Source organism: Pleurodeles waltl, chromosome 4_1, assembly GCF_031143425.1.
Source record: "Pleurodeles waltl isolate 20211129_DDA chromosome 4_1, aPleWal1.hap1.20221129, whole genome shotgun sequence".
Classification (NCBI taxonomy): Eukaryota; Metazoa; Chordata; class Amphibia; order Caudata; family Salamandridae; genus Pleurodeles; species Pleurodeles waltl.
Window position 1 is genome coordinate 152,978,724 of NC_090442.1, and position 18,869 is coordinate 152,997,592.

Here is an 18,869-nt window from a genome sequence, read left to right on the forward strand (position 1 = left end):
AGCTTCAGCCTCTTAGTGTTAAACCCCCTTTCACATCTTTTCATGCAGACAAGGTGGTGCTGAGAACCAGGGCGGCTTTCCTACCAAAGGTAGTTAGTTACTCCCTTTCATATGGGGCAATCCATAACACTCTCGTCCTTTTACCCTCCTACCCATCCATCGAAAGAGGAGAGACTTCATCGGCTTGACCCAAGGAGGGCTTTAAGCTTTTATTTTGAAAGGACCAGAGAATTTCGAGTGTACGATCAGCTCTTCATTGGCTATGTGGGGAAGAGGAAAGGCAAGGCCGTCCATAAGAGAACGCTGTCCAGGTGGGTCATTCTTTGTATTAAAATCTGTTATTCTTTGGCAAAGAAGGATCCTCCTGTTGGAATTAGGGCCCATTCCACCAGGGCTAAGTCTGCCACTTCAGCCTTGGCTAGAGGTGTTCCAGTGACTGGCATTTGTAAGGCCGCAACTTGGGCTTCCCTCCACACTTTGGCTAAGCATTATTGCTTGGACTCGGAGGTTAGGAGGGATGGCCGTTTTGCATGGTCGGTGCTGCAGGATTTCTTGGTGACCACTCAGGCACCCACCTCCAAGTGCGGTACTGCTATGGGACTCTATTCATAAGGTAAGGAATCCACAGGTAGTTGTATCCATCAGAAGAACAAGTTACTTACCTTCGGTAACGCTTTTTCTGGTGGATACACTGGCTACCAGTGGATTCCTCACGGTCCCACCCGCCTCCCCGTTGCCTGTCTGGTCATACCAAGTTTTCTTTGGGTGAATATGTATATGTATATATATATATATATATATATATATATATCAAACCAAAACCCTTTCAGGGATAGAGCGACGCATAAATTATGCAAAAAACAAAGGAGAACTCTGGGAAGTTCCCAATTTTAGGTGGAGAGCTGCTCTAGTAAGGAGCACCCTGCAACACCAGCGACACTCTAGATTTGCTCACCTCAAATGTCTGCTTATCTAGCAAAGTCTTTAAGCATAGGATTAGCACAGTGCTATCCTCGCCGAGCTAGATAGTGACAAAGTCTTTTGCCATTTGTACAGCAAAATCTTTAAGCATAGGATTGACATAGTGTCATCCTTGCCGAGCTGTAAAATGACAAAAGCCATTTACCACTCCAGGCACAGTATTACAGCTTTGGACTGGTCAAATACCATCCCTTGTGTCTGGACAAAGCTATACTCCTCTGAAGAGCTCTAATGAGAGCGAAACATGTGTCAGGGGTTGCTTTACTCATTCCAGGTTGGCTTGGATGGTATTTGACCAGTCCAAAGCTGTAATACTGTGCCTGGAGTGGTAAATGGCTTTTGTCATTTTACAGCTCGGCAAGGATGACACTATGTCAATCCTATGCTTAAAGATTTTGCTGTACAAATGGCAAAATACTTTGTCACTATCTAGCTCGGCGAGGATAGCACTGTGCTAATCCTATGCTTAAAGACTTTGCTAGATAAGCAGACATTTGAGGTGAGCAAATCTAGAGTGTCGCTGGTGTTGCAGGGTGCTCCTTACTAGAGCAGCTCTCCACCTAAAATTGGGAACTTCCCAGAGTTCTCCTTTGTTTTTTGCATATATATATATATATATATATATATATATATATATATATATATATATATTCTTTTTAACTGTTTATATTTGAATAAATATTATGTATTATATTCGATTGATGTATTTATGTTGAGCATGTGATATCGGTAATCACCTGTTCGCCTCAAAGGCACGTAAAAAATTGTGAAAACTGACGTCAGCACGCCGGCGAGGACCTCTTATTGCCACAATGATGTCAGATGGAGTCGCGTGGGAGTCGGGCAATTGTGACGTCCTCGTCGACGTAGAGAGCTGGGAAGAAGAATTTCCTTAGAATGCTGGCGCATTGGGAGAATTCATAAGGTGAGGGATCCACAGGTAGCTGGTGTATCCACCAGAAAAAGCGTTACCGAGGGTAAGTAACTTGTTCGTTTGGCTTCAGACCTCTGTTAATATGTAGTCACCTGTTCCCTTGCCAGCACATTCTCTGAGTGCTAAGATGTTATTGCAAAAAACTGTCATCAATGACCTTTTGCTGATCCAGTAATCATGTGTCCAGATATCTTAACCTGGACTTGTCAAATGTTCACACATTTAGCTAAGGATTTTTTTCTTAATTGTCCATTACAAATGCAGTTCCAGAGCTTTTAGAAAGTTATAATTTTCCATCATCGATTAAATGCTTCAGCATTGTTTGATGCAACTTTTTGCTTTTTGCTTTCATTCTTAGTTCATGAAGTGCTGCAGCACGATGTCATTGAGAATGTGATCCCTCAGATTTGGTATTGACTCAGTGCCTGTTAATGCATTTAATGATCAGGGACAGCTCCTCGCTATGGCGAAGGAGCCTTGCTCCCCTGGCTAAGCCAATATTTTATCACCGCTTTATCTTTCAGCTGCTGGCTCAGGCTGCAGCATGTGAAGGGAGGGGTGGGGCTGTGCCATGCAATGTGGGAGGAGGGAGGAGGGAGGAGGAGAGAGTGCACCTAAGTGCTTATGTGTGTTTGGCCTGCTGTCTCAAGCCAGCCAAATACACATGCGCACTTAGGTTTCTCAAGCCCGTCTGTTTATCTGAACTAGTGCTGTTTAAGAGTCCCATCCCTGCAAAAAAAGAAATATCTTAATTTCAGCTTCTATTTAATATATGCCTTTTTGTTATATTAATGGCTCTTTTCCTGTAAAGTCCTTACAGTCCCAAGACATGGTGTTGGTAGACACTGAACATAGAAGAGAATTTTTGTAGCAAGTAATCACAAGAGTTAGTAATTTTTTTGGTTTTTTCCCTCCCCACAGAAATGCCATGATGACTTCAGAAAACTCGGCGGAAGAGCTTATCACAGAAACAGTATGTGGAAAACAGAACTACGCACCTCAAAGAGAACTTGCAGTATCATCACTTCAGCGCTCCTGCACTGGCTCATTTTCATGTGAGCACCAGAAGGCATTACATGAACTCACTACATGTCCTGCAGGAACTGGAGATGTGACAAAGAATACTAATTCTAAAACCTGGATTCCAGTTACTAAATACACTAAACTTCCTACAGGTATCTGGAGTAATGTTCTTAAAGATCCAGGAGCAACATTAGTAATTGATGGCCTAAACAAACCTCCATCAAGTAACATCCATCCCAGGTCAATTCAGAGAGCAACTGAGCAACAGGCAGCTGAAGAGAACAGCGAACATGGCTTTTTTGAAAACAGAAGACAATATTTTTGATTTTTTCTAAAGAACTTGTGCACTGTGATCCACAAAATGTGTCTCACACCCTGAGTTATCAGTGTCCGTATGACAATACTGATAGAGTGAAAGTGTTTTCCTAAACATGAAAAATCAACATTAATTCTTTCTTCCTTTTACCAGACATTGCAGTCTAATAATAGTGGAAACCTCTAAGCTATTTGCACAAAACATTGATAACGTCGCCCAGTTGTAATTAATTGCACATTATAGACCAAAGTTGGAGAAGTCGCTGCTTAACACATGTTTCTGACAAGCACCAATGAAAAAGCTTACCTTACCACAAAGAGCAGTGTCATGTTTAGTTTTGGTATTTACTGCACATCAAGTTCTGCTGTTTTAGGGTAGTCAGTATACAACATTGGAACTTTACCAGACATGTTTGAAACCAAATGATGTTTTTGAAGTGTAAAGAAACACCTTTTAAATACACACAAACACACACGTACAAATAGCCACATTAAGTTTTATACAGTATTGTTCCATATTGAGGAAAAGGGATTGCTCCGCTAAATAGTCTTTAATGAATCTCTATCTGCCAAAAACGTTTTTTTCTACTTTATGAAAGTGGACGTCGTAAGTTTGAAATAAATGATTGTAGAAATGTTATTTTTCTGCATACATAATGTGACATGTTTGCACTAACATGATGTAGAAGTACATAAATCTGAAATGTTTGTGCAACATTGAAATGTACAAAGGAGTGCGTTCTGAGAGGTATAACTGGGTTGAGCCTGGAGTACTTTTCATCCAGTTAGGGGTGCTGCTTGTCAAGGTGATGGTACAGTAATCCCCACTTTGAGCTCTGTGCAATAGTTACGACAAAGGTGTATATGTTAATGAAAAGGAATCAGGAGGGCTCTTCCCTCGGCTGACCATACCTGAGAAAATTGTGAAGAAATCTTCTAAAGAAAAACAGAGACACCCTCTGTCTTAACAGAAGTGGTTTTCAAATAAATTATATTTTATTTTGGGGTCACAAAGGAAAGATAACTTTCAGTAAACGGTTCAATACGTCCTTTTTTATTAGAGTATTTTGAGAGATATTTTAATGTATAAAATATTTGAAATCAAAGAGAATGGATTTAGGTACTGATTCCTTTTTTTTTATTTGTGTTCCGCAACATAAAATAAGGCACAAAACAATAAAATTCTCTATTTCTTTTTGGTTGGCTGTTTATTTCTAAGATGTACTCCCCCAGAGGCCACTTAAAAGATATTACAGACTTCACACAACATCTAAGATCTCATTCAGCTTGGCCTTGCAAAGGTGTTATGGAGTTTAGTTGTCATGATCAATAACTTATGTGGATGTGATATTACCTTGTCCTTCTGTTTTTCTCCCTTTTTCAACTGGTGGTTAAAATTCTCATCATCTCAGGCATTTAGGTAGTATCTGCGACACAGGCGGAATCATAAAAGTCTTATTAGAAATAGGAGGGTGTCCAAGATGAAAGTGCCCTTTGTGTGCACTGGACCTTCCTCCTACCATGCATTGCCAACCATCCCAGCTCAGTACTAGGAAAGTTCTGTGTGAATGTTTTCCTCAATGGGATTGATAATCCTATTGCAGTGTACAGCATTTCTTTCCTGTACATTTTGGCAAGAAAATAATAGCCAGGAGCTTATTCGATCTTCCCTGTACAAGGTATGTATTCCGCATAACTAGGATCCTTGTCCTCATCATATCGGGGACATGTATGAAGGAAGAATAATGTGATTTTATGTCTTATGAATTGAAAACTGAGTGCTGAGTCATTTGGGACCTTGTGTGAGTGTGCACGTGTGTGTTTGTGTGTTTGTGTGCTCTATTGACAATGGGCCTCATTATGACCCTGGCGGTAGAGAACCGCCAGGGCCAACGGGGGCGGGAGCACCGCCGACAGGCCGGCAGTGCTCCCTTGGGCATTCTGACCGCAGCGCTTTGGCCGCGGTCAGAACGGGAAAACCGGCGGTCTCCCGCCGGTTTTCCACTGCCCCTAAGAATCCTCCAAGGCGGCGCAGCTCGCTGCGCCGCCGAGGGGATTCTGACAATCCTTACCGCCATCCTGTTCCTGGCGGCTCGCCCGCCAGGAACAGGATGGCGGTAAGGATTGTCGTGGGGCCCCTGGGGGCCCCTGCAGTGCCCATGCCAATGGCATGGGCACTGCAGGGGCCCCCGTAAGAGGGCCCCGCTAGTATTTCACTGTCTGCGTAGCAGACAGTGAAATACGCGACGGGTGCAGTAGCACCCGTCGCACCTTCCCACTCCGCCGGCTCGATTACGAGCCGGCATCCTCGTGGGAAGGGAGTTTTTCCCTGGGCTGGCGGGCGGTCTTTTGGAGACCGCCCGCCAGCCCAGGGAAAAACTCATAATACCCTCCGCGGTCTTCTGACCGCGGAGCGGTATTATGGAGGGCGGCATCCTGGCGGGCGGCCTCCGCCGCCCGCCAGGGTCATAATGAGGCCCAATGTCTCTTCGTACAAAGGCCAGTGTACAAAACACATAAACCAACCCAAACTAGTCACCTGGGCAGGAAAACCTCCAAATCTAGCCAACGACAGAAGTGAAAAATGGTCCTCCAGTAGACCCTCTAATTAGCTTTGATAGTTGGCCTTGACCATTAAAGGAGGATATGCTTTTACAACCTCAGCCACAACTTACTTTATCCCTGTTCATCGTACTCGGAGACGGTTTATTCTCTGGTGTAAGGATAAAGAGGAGGACAAGAAGCAGAACCTTTGTGTGCCATTCTCCTCAAGACTCAGCCCAAGTCAAGGAAGCCTATGGAATTGCTTGTTGCTTGACTGGTAATAGAAGGAAGACCTACCTGCTTGCATGAGGACCTGGACTCCACATGTCATGAGGAAATTATCTCATATCAAGAAAACATTTACTTGAATCCTAGTTTAACTGTGTTTGGGGTGTTTCACTCCCCTAATAAATTTATAAATTGGGTACAAGTGCTTTCAATCGAGTATGATGGGGTGTCTGTCGGATTTCACCAGAAGTTTTTACATATGCACAGACAAAAATGCACACATTCTCTCTCCTGCTGTGTTATGAAAGTCTACAAAAATGTTGGTCATTTCACAAGATATTGTGTCCCAAATTTAAGGAAAGTGGTGCTTCATGTAATGAAGCGCCACTTTTCTTGCGTCCCCCTAACGCCACAATGTGTGCACCCTGTTTAACATACCGTGCACCATGGTGCACATTAGGAACAATAGCGTCATAATTTCTGACAGTATTGTGGTACTTTGTAGGATTAGTGCTAAAATGTTTATGCACTAATCCTGCAAAATACATAGAGGCCCTTTATAAATAATGGTGTGCCTCATGTTAACACCTGCTCTTAGCAGGCGTTAAATATGATGTTAAAAATGGCGCAGTGGGATCTAACAGATTCCACTGCGCCATTTTCTGGGCCTCCTAACGGGGTAACGCCCCCTTGTATACATTATACCTGGCGCAAGCATAATGTGATGCAAGGGTTTACAAAGTGGCACAATGTGTGCATTGCACCACTGTGTAAACAGGGTGCTACGTTTTTGCCAATCTAACGCCACATTAGCACAAAAAAAAAATTACGCTAATGTGACACCAGGGCCTTCTAAAATTCGTGCCTGTGTTTTCTCTTGCAAAGTACCCCTATCAATCCACATTCCTCTCTTTTTCCACTGCCTCCTAAGCCCCTCTTATGCGCCCTGCTTGTTATATAAGTATTTTAACATATGCCAGCACTATAGTTGGTAAGTCTGAAGATCTTACTGACCAAGATACGCCCATGTGAAGAGGGCTTGCCTTTGTGCTGCCATTGCAGACCTATTGGCTTTGCCATTTGTCCTGGAGTGTTCTTGGGGCCCCAGGCTCCAATACTCACACCTTCTGTCCTGAATGGTACTCTGTCAGGACAGCCTTCTGGTCATGCCATTGCTTTTGGAGCTCCTGGCTGGCCTGAGGTTTTTAGTGGCCTTTTTCATGTACTCTGCCATTCTAGATCTTATACCAAGTACATAGTCCAGAATGTCTTGCTTTGGGGTTTTTAAAGGTTGTTCCCAACCCTCCTTAACAAGAGCAAGGGGGCCCCTAACAGGGTGACCAAATAGGAGCTCAAAGGGGCTGTAGCCCGCTCCTTTTTGGGGTACCTCCCTGTAGGCAAAAAAGAGGCATGGCAAGAGGACATCCCATCTCCTTCTGAGTTTCTCAGAGTCCCATGATCATGCCTTTGAGAGTTTTATTAAACCTCTCAACCAATCCAATTGTTTGTGGATGATAAGGGGTGGTGAGCTTGTAGGTAACACCACACTCCTTCCACATTGCCTTGAGGTATGCAGACATGACGTTACTACCTCTGTCTGATACAACTTCCTTAGGGAAACCCACCCTGGAAAAGATTCCCAGTGGGGCTTTTACCACTGCAGGTGCTGTAGTGGTCCTTAAGGGGATAACTTCTGGATACCTTGTGGCATGGTCCACTACCACAAGTATGAATCTATTGCCAGAAGCTGTTGGAGGATCAAGGGGGCCAACAATGTCAACCCCTACCCTTTCAAAGGGCACCCCAACCACTGGCAGTGGGATTAAGGGGGCCTTTGGGGTGCCAGCAGTCTTGCTACTTGCTTGGCAGGTGACACAGGAGCAACACAACTCATTTGTGTCTTCTGACATATGGGGCCAGTGAAAATGTGGGACAAGTTTGTCCCATGTTTTACTCTGGCCTAAATGCCCAGCCAAGGGAATGTTATGAGCTATAGTTAGGAGGAATTTCTATACTGGAGGGGGATGACCAGTCTCCTGGTGGCACCAGGTTTAGGGTCCCTTGCTTCAGGATAGAGGAGATTATTCTCCCAGTAAACTCTGTCATTGACATCCCCATTCTGCTGTTTAACAGCTTGCTGTCTGAGACCCTCTAGTGTGGGACAGGTCTGCTGTGCCACACACAGTTCCTCCCTGGCAGGCCCCCATGCGCCCAAAAGCTCAGCTATGTCAGCTTCAAGCTCCTCTGGTGTAGGTTCTGCACAGGGAGAAGACTCCTCCTCATCAAAAGGGGAATCATCTGGAGAGGGAGGGATAGTAGACAAGGGTTTGCCCTTCCTACCCCTAGTTTTTGGGAGCACTTGGTCCATTGCTCCAGGATCCAAGTTTCGCTGTCCTCTTTGCTTCTTGGCTTGAGCCCTAGTAAGAGCAAAGATATGCTCAGGAATGCCCAGCATTGCTACATGGACCTCCAGCTCCACCTCAGCCCAAGCTGAAGTCTCCAAATAATTTCCTAGCAGACATTCTACAGATAGGTCAGTGGCTACAACAACTTTCTTTGGACCAGTAAACCCCCCCAGTTGAGATTCACAACAGCCATGGGGTGGGTAACAGTGTTGCTAAGGGCGTCTGTCACTTGGTACTGATGACCAAGTAGGTGCTGCTCAGGGGCAACCAGTTTCTCCATCACCATAGTGACACTGGCACCTGTGTGCCTGTAGGCCTCAACCTGAACACCATTTATTAGGGGTAGTTGCTTGTACTTATCCATATTAACGGGGCAAGCAACTAAGGTAGCAAGGTCAGTGCCACCATCAGAGACTAAAACAGCCTCAGTGGTCTCCCTAACTAGACCAACCCTCACTACATTACCAATGGTGAGCCCAGCTACACCCTTTGACTGGCTATTAGTAGTGCTCTTCCCACCACCACTGCTATTACTAGGGGCACTAGTGGAAGCAGTGGGGGTTGTGGTGGTGGGAGGTTTGGTGTTTCTTTTTGGACAAGTGGGATCACTTGCCCAATGTCCTTTGGCTTTACAGAGATAACACCATGGCCTTTTCTGATTGTGAGAAGAGCATTTGTGCCCACCACCCCCAGATGATTTTTGTGGACCTGATAAAGACTCAGAAGATTTTTTATCTTTGTCCCCACCCTTGTCATGAGACTTACCATCCTTCTTCTTGCTGTCTTTGTCACCCTCTGTATGAGCTTTTCTGCTCATCCTTGTTCTGACCCATTTGTCTGCCTTCTTTCCCAATTATTGGGGAGAGGTCAGATCTGAGTCCACAAGACACAGATGCAACAATTCAGACACACAATTATTCACTATATGCACTCTCAGAATTAAGTTATATAGGCTTTCAAAGTAAGTCACCTTACTGCCATTTAACCAACCTTCTAGGGCCTTCACTGAACAGTCTACAAAGTCTGTCCAATCCTGTGATGACTCCTTTCTGGTCTCTCTGAACTTTATCCTTTATTGTTCAGTGGTTAAGCCCAGACCATCTAAAAGTGCACTTTTAAGAATATGGTAGTTATCTTCATCATCTTCCCTGACAATAAGGAGTCTGTCTCTCCCCTTGCCAGTGAAAGATAGCCACAGGATAGCAGCCCACTGAACTTGAAGGACCCTCTGAACCTTACAGGCCCTCTCACGTGCAGCAAACCACTTGTATACAGGGAGTGCAGAATTATTAGGCAAGTTGTATTTTTGAGGATTAATTTTATTATTGAACAACAACCATGTTCTCAATGAACCCAAAAAACTCATTAATATCAAAGCTGAATATTTTTGGAAGTAGTTTTTAGTTTGTTTTTAGTTTTAGCTATGTTAGGGGGATATCTGTGTGTGCAGGTGACTATCACTGTGCATAATTATTAGGCAACTTAACAAAAAAAAATATATACCCAGTTCAATTATTTATTATTACCAGCGAAACCAATATAACATCTCAACATTCACAAATATACATTTCTGACATTCAAAAACAAAACAAAAACAAATCAGTGACCAATATAGCCACCTTTCTTTGCAAGGACACTCAAAAGCCTGCCATCCATGGATTCTGTCAGTGTTTTGATCTGTTCACCATCAACATTGCGTGCAGCAGCAACCACAGCCTCCCAGACACTGTTCAGAGAGGTGTACTGTTTTCCCTCCTTGTAAATCTCACATTTGATGATGGACCACAGGTTCTCAATGGGGTTCAGATCAGGTGAACAAGGAGGCCATGTCATTAGATTTCCTTCTTTTATACCCTTTCTTGCCAGCCACGCTGTGGAGTACTTGGACGCGTGTGATGGAGCATTGTCCTGCATGAAAATCATGTTTTTCTTGAAGGATGCAGACTTCTTCCTGTACCACTGCTTGAAGAAGGTGTCTTCCAGGAACTGGCAGTAGGACTGGGAGTTGAGCTTGACTCCATCCTCAACCCGAAAAGGCCCCACAAGCTCATCTTTGATGATACCAGCCCAAACCAGTACTCCACCTCCACCTTGCTGGCGTCTGAGTCGGACTGGAGCTCTCTGCCCTTTACCAATCCAGCCACGGGCCCATCCATCTGGCCCATCAAGACTCACTCTCATTTCATCAGTCCATAAAACCTTAGAAAAATCAGTCTTGAGATATTTCTTGGCCCAGTCTTGACGTTTCAGCTTGTGTGTCTTGTTCAGTGGTGGTCGTCTTTCAGCCTTTCTTACCTTGGCCATGTCTCTGAGTATTGCACACCTTGTGCTTTTGGGCACTCCAGTGATGTTGCAGCTCTGAAATATGGCCAAACTGGTGGCAAGTGGCATCGTGGCAGCTGCACGCTTGACTTTTCTCAGTTCATGGGCAGTTATTTTGCGCCTTGGTTTTTCCACACGCTTCTTGCGACCCTGTTGACTATTTTGAATGAAACGCTTGATTGTTCGATGATCACGCTTCAGAAGCTTTGCAATTTTAAGAGTGCTGCATCCCTCTGCAAGATATCTCACTATTTTTGACTTTTCTGAGCCTGTCAAGTCCTTCTTTTGACCCATTTTGCCAAAGGAAAGGAAGTTGCCTAATAATTATGCACACCTGATATAGGGTGTTGATGTCATTAGACCACACCCCTTCTCAGTACAGAGATGCACATCACCTAATATGCTTAATTGGTAGTAGGCTTTCGAGCCTATACAGCTTGGAGTAAGACAACATGCATAAAGAGGATGATGTGGTCAAAATACTAATTTGCCTAATAATTCTGCACTCCCTGTATGTGATCTCCATCCTTGTAAGGAGGGGCAACTTTATGCAGATTTAATTAATCAAATGAGGGTTCCCTAACATTAGAATTCCTGAAACTGCTGCTGCCACCATGGGTAACTAACCCCAAACCCTGCCTTTCCTTTTCCACAGCCAGGGATTCCCTGTTTAAGGCCAACTACTGCTGCTGTAACCTCAGTCTGGCCTCCTCTAACCTCAGCTTTCTGTGTTCCCTCTCTAGGGACTGGTCCTCGGGGTTAGAATTGTGGGATACTTCTGAAACAGAAGTAACATTGGAATTTGCAGAGGCTGATCTTTCCCTAACTTGAGCCACCCTAGTGACCTGGCCTCTGGTGTGAAGGGAGCCCTACTAGTGTGTGAACCCTTCCCACTCCCAGTTGTACTAAGGGGCCTGTTAACAGAAAGATCAGTGGAAAGACCCGCCCCAGGGTTATCAGTGTGCTCCTCTGAGCCTGCCTGGTGGGAATCTTCCTCTACTCCCCCATCTGGCTGATCCTGATCAGTGCTAAGTCCTTGGTCATCCCTCAGGAGAAGATTTAAGAGGAACTCCTTATTGGGGTTCTTCCAATCCCTAAACTTCTTTCAATACAGAGACCCCTCAAACTTAAGGTTCTCATAGGTTGTTTCCACAACTCTAGACGTAGTTTCTACAGAATACATATTGAAAGAGAAAAAGTTTAGGAAAGTAAATAAAATGTTCATTGGCTAACAGATCTAACTTTTCAGAAAAAAGAAAACTTTTCAGAAACTTTGTAAAACTTTTGCAAAGTTTAAAGTACTTTTTAGAAAGTTTGAAATTACTTCTAGGCATAGATTATGTATAGCTCCAAGTACTGGAGCAAGCTTTTCTTGTGAAAAGCACTAGTAACAAGGTGGCAATTGCAAGTACTTATCCCACTGCTGCACCACCAATGTAGGAGGCTGGCTTGGTTTGTAGTGGGTACCTCAGGTAATTACACCTTACACCAGGTCCAGTTATCCCTTATTAGTGAAATGTAGTAGTGTTCTAGCAGCTTAGGCTGATAGAGGTAGCTATAGCAGAGCAGCTTAGGCTGAACTAGGAGACATGCAAAGCTCCTGCAATACCACTTATAGTTACACAGTACTGATACACAAGTAAAGACAATACTCAGTGTTACCAAAAATAAAGGTAGTTTATTTGAGTGACACGAGGCCAAAAATATCATAGAGGCAATACTACTTCTGGAGTTAAGTATTATACACAATATATACACTAGACACCACAATAAGGTAAGTAATTAGACATAGGATAGTGCAAACAATAGGAAATGCTATAGAATGCAATGGGAGAAAATAGGTCTAGGGGCAACGCAAACAATATACTAAGAAAGTGGAATGCGAATCACGAATTACCCCCTAGACAAGTGTAGTGTGTAGAGAATCGCTGGGAGAGTAAGTATACAGTAAAGGTAATTAAATTACCCCACCCCAGAGCCCTGGAAAGTAGGAGTAAAGTACTGCAAGTTTCCATAGGACACACTACAAGTCGTCATTAGGGTTATTGCAAGAACCAAGCAAGACTGCAAACACAAATGATGAATTCCTGGACCTGAAGACCTGCAAAGGAAGGAGACAAAGTCCAGAAGTCGGAAGAAGTTCCAGAAAGGACAGGAGCCCCTGCCAACCCAGAAGAAGGTGCAAAAGAAGAATCCCTGGTTGGACGAAGACTGCAGAAATGCACTCAAGGAAGATGTCAGCGGGTTTCTCTGTGATGCAATGGATGTCCCACAAAAAAATGTTGGATGCAGGCGAGTTTTGGCGCTGGATTCGTCCAAAAAGCCTTGGTTCCGGCAAAGTCGCGTTTTGCGTCAAAATGGTGCTGTCTTGACCCATGAGAGGACCTGGGGACCTCAACTCTGTGTGAGTAAGAAGAGAAGTTGAGCGTCGCAGGATAGAGTGCTGGGGACCTGGGCCAGGCTGTGCATGAAGGAATTTTGCAAATAGTGCACAGAGGCCTCAGGAGGTGCAGAAGACGCGGTGCACAGGGGTACTGTCGTACTTGGGGAAGGCAAGGTCTTACCTCCTCCAAATTGGGGCAGCAGGACTTCAGGCCAGTCTGTGTCGAAGGGGTCCACCACCTGTGTTCCAAGGAGCACGCTCGCGCCAGGAGAGGAGTCCAAGAGAACCGGTTGTTGTCTTAGAAGGTGCCTGCGTGAGCAGGGAAGTGACTCCGTCACCCACAGATTTCTTTGGTCCTTCTGGTGCAGGGTGAAGAAAGGGAGTCCCCAGAGCACACACAATGTGGAAACTGTTGCTGGCTGGAACTGATGTTGCAGAGGAAAAGTAGCTCTTCTGGATACTTTTTTGCTGTTACAGCGGCTCCTGGAGCAGTCTACGGTCGATCAGAGGTCAGAAGAGGAAGTAGTAGTTGCAGAGGATTCCTGATGGAAACTTGCAAGCAGAATCTGAAGAGAAACCCACAGTAGAGACCCTAAATAGCTCTGAGAGGGGGATTGGCTACCTTCTCAAGTATGGACTTATCAGGAGAGGTCTCTGACGTCACCTGCTGGCATTGGCCACTCAAAGGCCTCGGAAAACAAGATGGCTGAAGTCTGGGACACACTGGAGGAGCTCTGGGCACCTCCCCTGGGGAGTAGTCACTCCCCTTTCCTTTGTACAGTTTCGCGCCAGAGCAGGGGCTGGGGGTCCCTGAACCGGTGTAGACTGGTGTAGACTGGCTTATGCAAGGAGGGCACCATCTGTGGTCTTCAAAGCATTTCCAGAGGCTGGGGGAGGCTACCCCTCCCCAGCCTGTTACACCTATCTCCAAAGGGAAAGGTTGAAACACCCTCCTCCCAAAGGAAATGCTTTGTTCTGCCTTTCTGGGACTGAGCTGCTCAGACCCCAGGAGGGCAGAACCCTGTCTGTGAGGTGGCAGCAGCTGTAGCTGCATTGCAAGCCTCAGAGAGCTAGTTTGGCAGTACTGGGGGTCCATGGTGGAGCCCCCACGATGCATGGAACTGGCTCCCCAATACCTGATTTGGAATGAGGGGACAATTCCATGATCTTAGACACCTTACATGGCCATAGTCGGAGTTACCATTGTGAAGCTACATATAGGTATTGACCCATATGTAGTGCACACGTGTAATGGCGTCCCCGCTGTCACAAAGTTCCGGAAATTGGCCCTAAACTATGTGGGGGCACCTTTGCGAGTTCAAGGGTGCCCTCACACTTAGTAACTTTCTACCTAACCTTCAGTAAATGAAGGTTAGACATATAGGTGACTTATAAGTTACTTAAGTGCAGTGAAAATGGCTGTGAAATAGTGTGTGCAGTATTTCACGCAGGCTGTAATGGCAGGCCTGTGGAAGGGTTTGTCTGAGCTCCTTATGGGTGGCAAAAGAAATGCTGCAGCTCATAAGGATCTCCTGGAACCCCAATGCCCTGGGTACCTAGGTACCATATACTAGGGACTTATAATGGGGGTCCAGTGTGCCAATTGAAATTGGTAAATGAAGTCACTAGCCTATAGTGACAAATTTAAAAGCAGAGAGAGCCTATGCACTGAGGTTCTGGTTAGCAGATCCTCAGTGACACAGGCCAGCACTACTGACAACACACACATTAGGCCATAAATTATAAGCACTGGGGTCCTGAACAGCAGGATTCCAGTGAGACAGGCAAAAACATACTGACATAAGGTAAAATTGTGGGTAACATGCCAAGAAAGATGGTACTTTCCCACAAACCGCCCCAAGGAGGAACACACAAAAAGCATTTACCAATGATTACAAAGGATTTTTGAAAGGCAAGCCCACGAACAAGTGAAAGTGATGGGAGTGTGGTGTGCATGGTGAAAAGCCCACAATGCTTACAACAGGCCAAAGCACTTGCACTCTACCTAAAAATTGGTATGTAGTTTTACTTGGACTATTTGTGAATAAATGCATCCATCATTTTAACTCATTTCTGTATTGCCCTTTCTCCATTTTTATCATCCTCCCCTCTTCAAAGAAACTGTCAGTCTTTATGACTAACAAACTACTTGGAAAAATTAAAAGTCCACGGAATTCAGTTCTCAGTCTATAGATAGAACAGACAGATTGTACTACTTAAACAGCAGACATAGTGCTACAGTTGTTGTATCCCAGGAAGTGAAGCTGTCATAATGACATAAAAGGCTTAATCAATGATGATGATGAAATGCCTCCAATGAAGAAATGAAAAATGAAAGTCAGAGCAGGAAGCACCTTGTGGCACAAAGGAAAAAGCAACCAATATGTCTCCGATTCTTTGCATGAACTGCATGAATTTCGTCGAATATGAGATTATCTGTTTTTGCAAATATGGATACCTGGCTATCAAATACAAGTTTTTAAATAAAAAAATAAACTCAAGCGTTCCAGAATAAGAATGCCATTTAAATGAAAAAACACCCCGACATGAAATACTAGCTCTTTTTTAGTAAAGATAAGTCTGATCCGTACATTTCACCATATCCTGTGTGGACAGATTTTGCCTTTCATTTAACTATCACCATCACACAAAAAACAATCATGGCAAGTATTTCTATCGCCTCTATGCACTGGATGTCCACAGTATGCAAAGAGTGATCACTGTTATGCCCCACTATTATGAGAATGAGCATTCTGCCAGTACAGCACCAGTCTCACACGTGCCATGGATGGTTACTGTTGGAAATGGCCTTTCTGCAAGATCACCCCCAAACCTTTTGCCTTCCTCCTCCTCATTTCTGACCTCATTTTTGCTGGCTTTAGGAATCTAAGCACTTTTCCACTGATAACCAGTGCTAAAGTGCATATGCTCTCTCCTTAAAACATGGTGGTATTGGCTCATACCCAATTGCCTTATTTAATTTACTTGTAAGTCCATAGTCAAGTGCATTACATGTGCCCAGGGCCTGTAAATTAAATGCTACTAGTGGGCTGCAGCACTGGTTGTGCCACCCACATAAGTAGCCTCCCAACCATGTCTCAGGCCTGCCTCTGCAGTGCTTGTGTGTGCAGTTTCACTGCCACTTCAACTTGGCATTTAAAAGTACTTGCCAAGCCTTAAATTCCCCTTTTTCTACATATAAGTCACCCCTAAGGTAGGCCCTAGGTAGCCCATAGGACAGGGTGCTATATAGATAAAAGGCAGGACATGAACATGTGTGTTCTATATGTCCTAGTAGTGTGAAACTCGTTTTTACATTGCTGTGAGGCCTGCTCCTTCATAGGATAGCATTGGGGCTACCCTCAAACACTGTTTGAGTGGTAGATCCTGATTTGAAAGGAGTAGCCAGGTCATATTTAGTATGGCCAGAATGGTGATACAAAATCCTGCTTAATGGTGAAGTTGGATTTTATATTACTATTTTAGAAATGCATTTCTATACACTTAAATCCTTCAGTGCCTTCCAATCTACCCCTGGCTAGGTTTAGTCGACAGCTCCCTCGTGCACTTACTCAGACACACCCCAAACACAGGATACTCAGCCTCACTTGCATACATCTGCATTTTGAATGGGTCTTCCTGGGCTGGGAGGATGGGGGCTTGACACTTGCATGTCAAAGGACAGTAGCCTGCCCTCACACAAAGGACTGCCACACCCCCTACTGGGACCCTGGCAGACAGGATGGAACTGAAAGGGGGCCTTGTGCACTTCTAAGACACTCTTTGAAGTCTCCCCACTTCAAAGGCACATTTGGGTATCTAAGCAGGGTCTCTGACCGTACCAACTTAGACACTTCTTGGGGTAGACATTCTGCCTCACAGACACTTCTGGACAAGAAACCTGCTGGTGAAGAACCCCTCAACTAGACCTGCCAAGAGGAACTGCCTGGCTGCCCAAAGGACTCTCCTGGACCGCTTTTCTGAGGAGGGCTGCTGCCTTGCTGTTTCCCTGCTGCCTTGCTGCTCCCTGGATGTGCTGAGAAGTGCTCTCCAAGGGCTTGGATAGAGCTTGCCTCCTGTTCCCTGAAGTCTCAGGACCAAAAAGACTTCACTCTTGCATCTGGACTCCTTGTGCGGTGAAAATTTGACGCACAGCCTGTTAAAAACAACGCACAGCCTGCCCCGCAGTGAGAAATTCACTGCATGCCGAACCGGAAAGCCGCAGCCCGACTTCGCAAGGAAAAGATCAACGCAGCACATGCGTAGCGACTGGAACTTTGACGCACGGCCCACGGGATTGACGCACAGCTGACCCAGGACGACGCAGCCTGACTTCCAGAGAGGAATCGACGCAGCACATGCCGTGCGGGAAAAATTTCCATGCAACGCCCACTGGATCGACACAGAGCTTGCAACTTCGCTCCGCAAGCCCAGGATTCCACGCACCGTCCCTGGGGCGCCAGAAAACCCCGCAACCCAAAGAGGAACCAATGCCGCAACCACTTTCCGCACGCCGGAAATTGATGCAAAACATTCCCCTGCATGGAAAATAACGATGCAAATCAGTGTGCGAAGGGGCGAAACCGATGCACACCTCTCCGTTTTCCACGCATCGCCTCCTCTGCGGTCCCTTGTGGAGATTTTGTGCTTGCAAGAGACCTTTATTGTTTTTAAGATACATTCAATTGTTTTGCAGAGACTTAAGACACTTTGGCCCTCATTACAACCCTGGCGGTTGGTGATAAAGCAGAGGTAGCACCGCCACCAGGCCGGCGGTAAAAAAAATTGAATCATGACCACGGCGGAAACACATATTTTAACACTCCGAACACCATGGCGGTAGCAACAAACACGGTGGCGGTAACCGCCAACAGCCAGGCGGAAGACAATGTACCGCCCAGTGCATTACAACCCGCCCATCCGCCAGCATTTCCGGGGCAGTACCAACACCATCAAAAGCACGCAGAAACAGAACACTGAAGGGAAACGACTCACCTCTCAACACTCAAGGAAGAACCAGGACGCCATGGAGCCCGAGCAGGTGTTCCCCATGCTGGTGTATCTTCTCATACACCAGGAACATTAACGCCAGCGACGAAGACCACGGTGAGTACTGCACCTAGCACAGAGGGGAGGGGGTTAGGAAAAAGAGAGTGACACACACACACAATACGCAACACCCCCACGCTCACCCCCAACACCATACACACAAACACATGCAACAACATTATATATACACCCCGTAACCCTCTGGAATAACGCAAGGACAAAAGGAATGGAGTAAAATGACTGTAATATTAGTAATACTTAGAAATACGTTCATAAAGAAAAAACAGTATGTACAATATATACAATATATACAAAAGGAGGGACAATGCCCACTCAAAAATTGTTCGTGGCCCACTGTGCCAAAACACATAGGGAAAGACTCCTGCCTCAATACGGGAAGAACACTGCAGGGGCATCAGGTCGAAAACACACAGGCACCTCGGGGACGGGGAATGGGGGGGCATCTCAGCCAGAAGATGGTACAACGCCACTGCTCCTGGGGGGGGCTCCTTGCCCACTGCTTGGTCCTGGGGAGTGAAAGGCCACAGTCTCTCTAGTGGGTGGTTTTCCCACTGCTTGGTCCTGGGGAGTGCAAAGCCACAGTCTCTCAAGTGAGTGGTTTGCCCACTGCTGGGTCCTGGGGAGTGCACAGCCACAGTCTCTCAAGTGGGTGGTTTGCCCACTG

At 45.5% G+C, this 18,869-nt stretch overlaps 1 protein-coding gene and 1 long non-coding RNA gene across 3 annotated transcripts in view; one reads left to right on the plus strand and one right to left on the minus strand.

Annotated features, from left to right (window-relative positions):
- The window catches only part of AGBL3 (AGBL carboxypeptidase 3), a 480,467-nt gene extending 476,019 nt beyond the window's left edge, over positions 1-4,448 (plus strand). For both annotated transcript variants that reach the window (XM_069227938.1, XM_069227936.1), the window contains exon 22: positions 2,837-4,448. In XM_069227938.1, the coding sequence (XP_069084039.1) occupies positions 2,837-3,263 (427 nt within the window). In that variant the 3' untranslated portion in view covers positions 3,264-4,448. The remainder of the gene's footprint in view (positions 1-2,836) is intronic.
- The window catches only part of LOC138287490 (uncharacterized), a 153,345-nt gene that overhangs the window by 108,890 nt on the left and 25,586 nt on the right, over positions 1-18,869 (minus strand). The window lies entirely within an intron of this gene.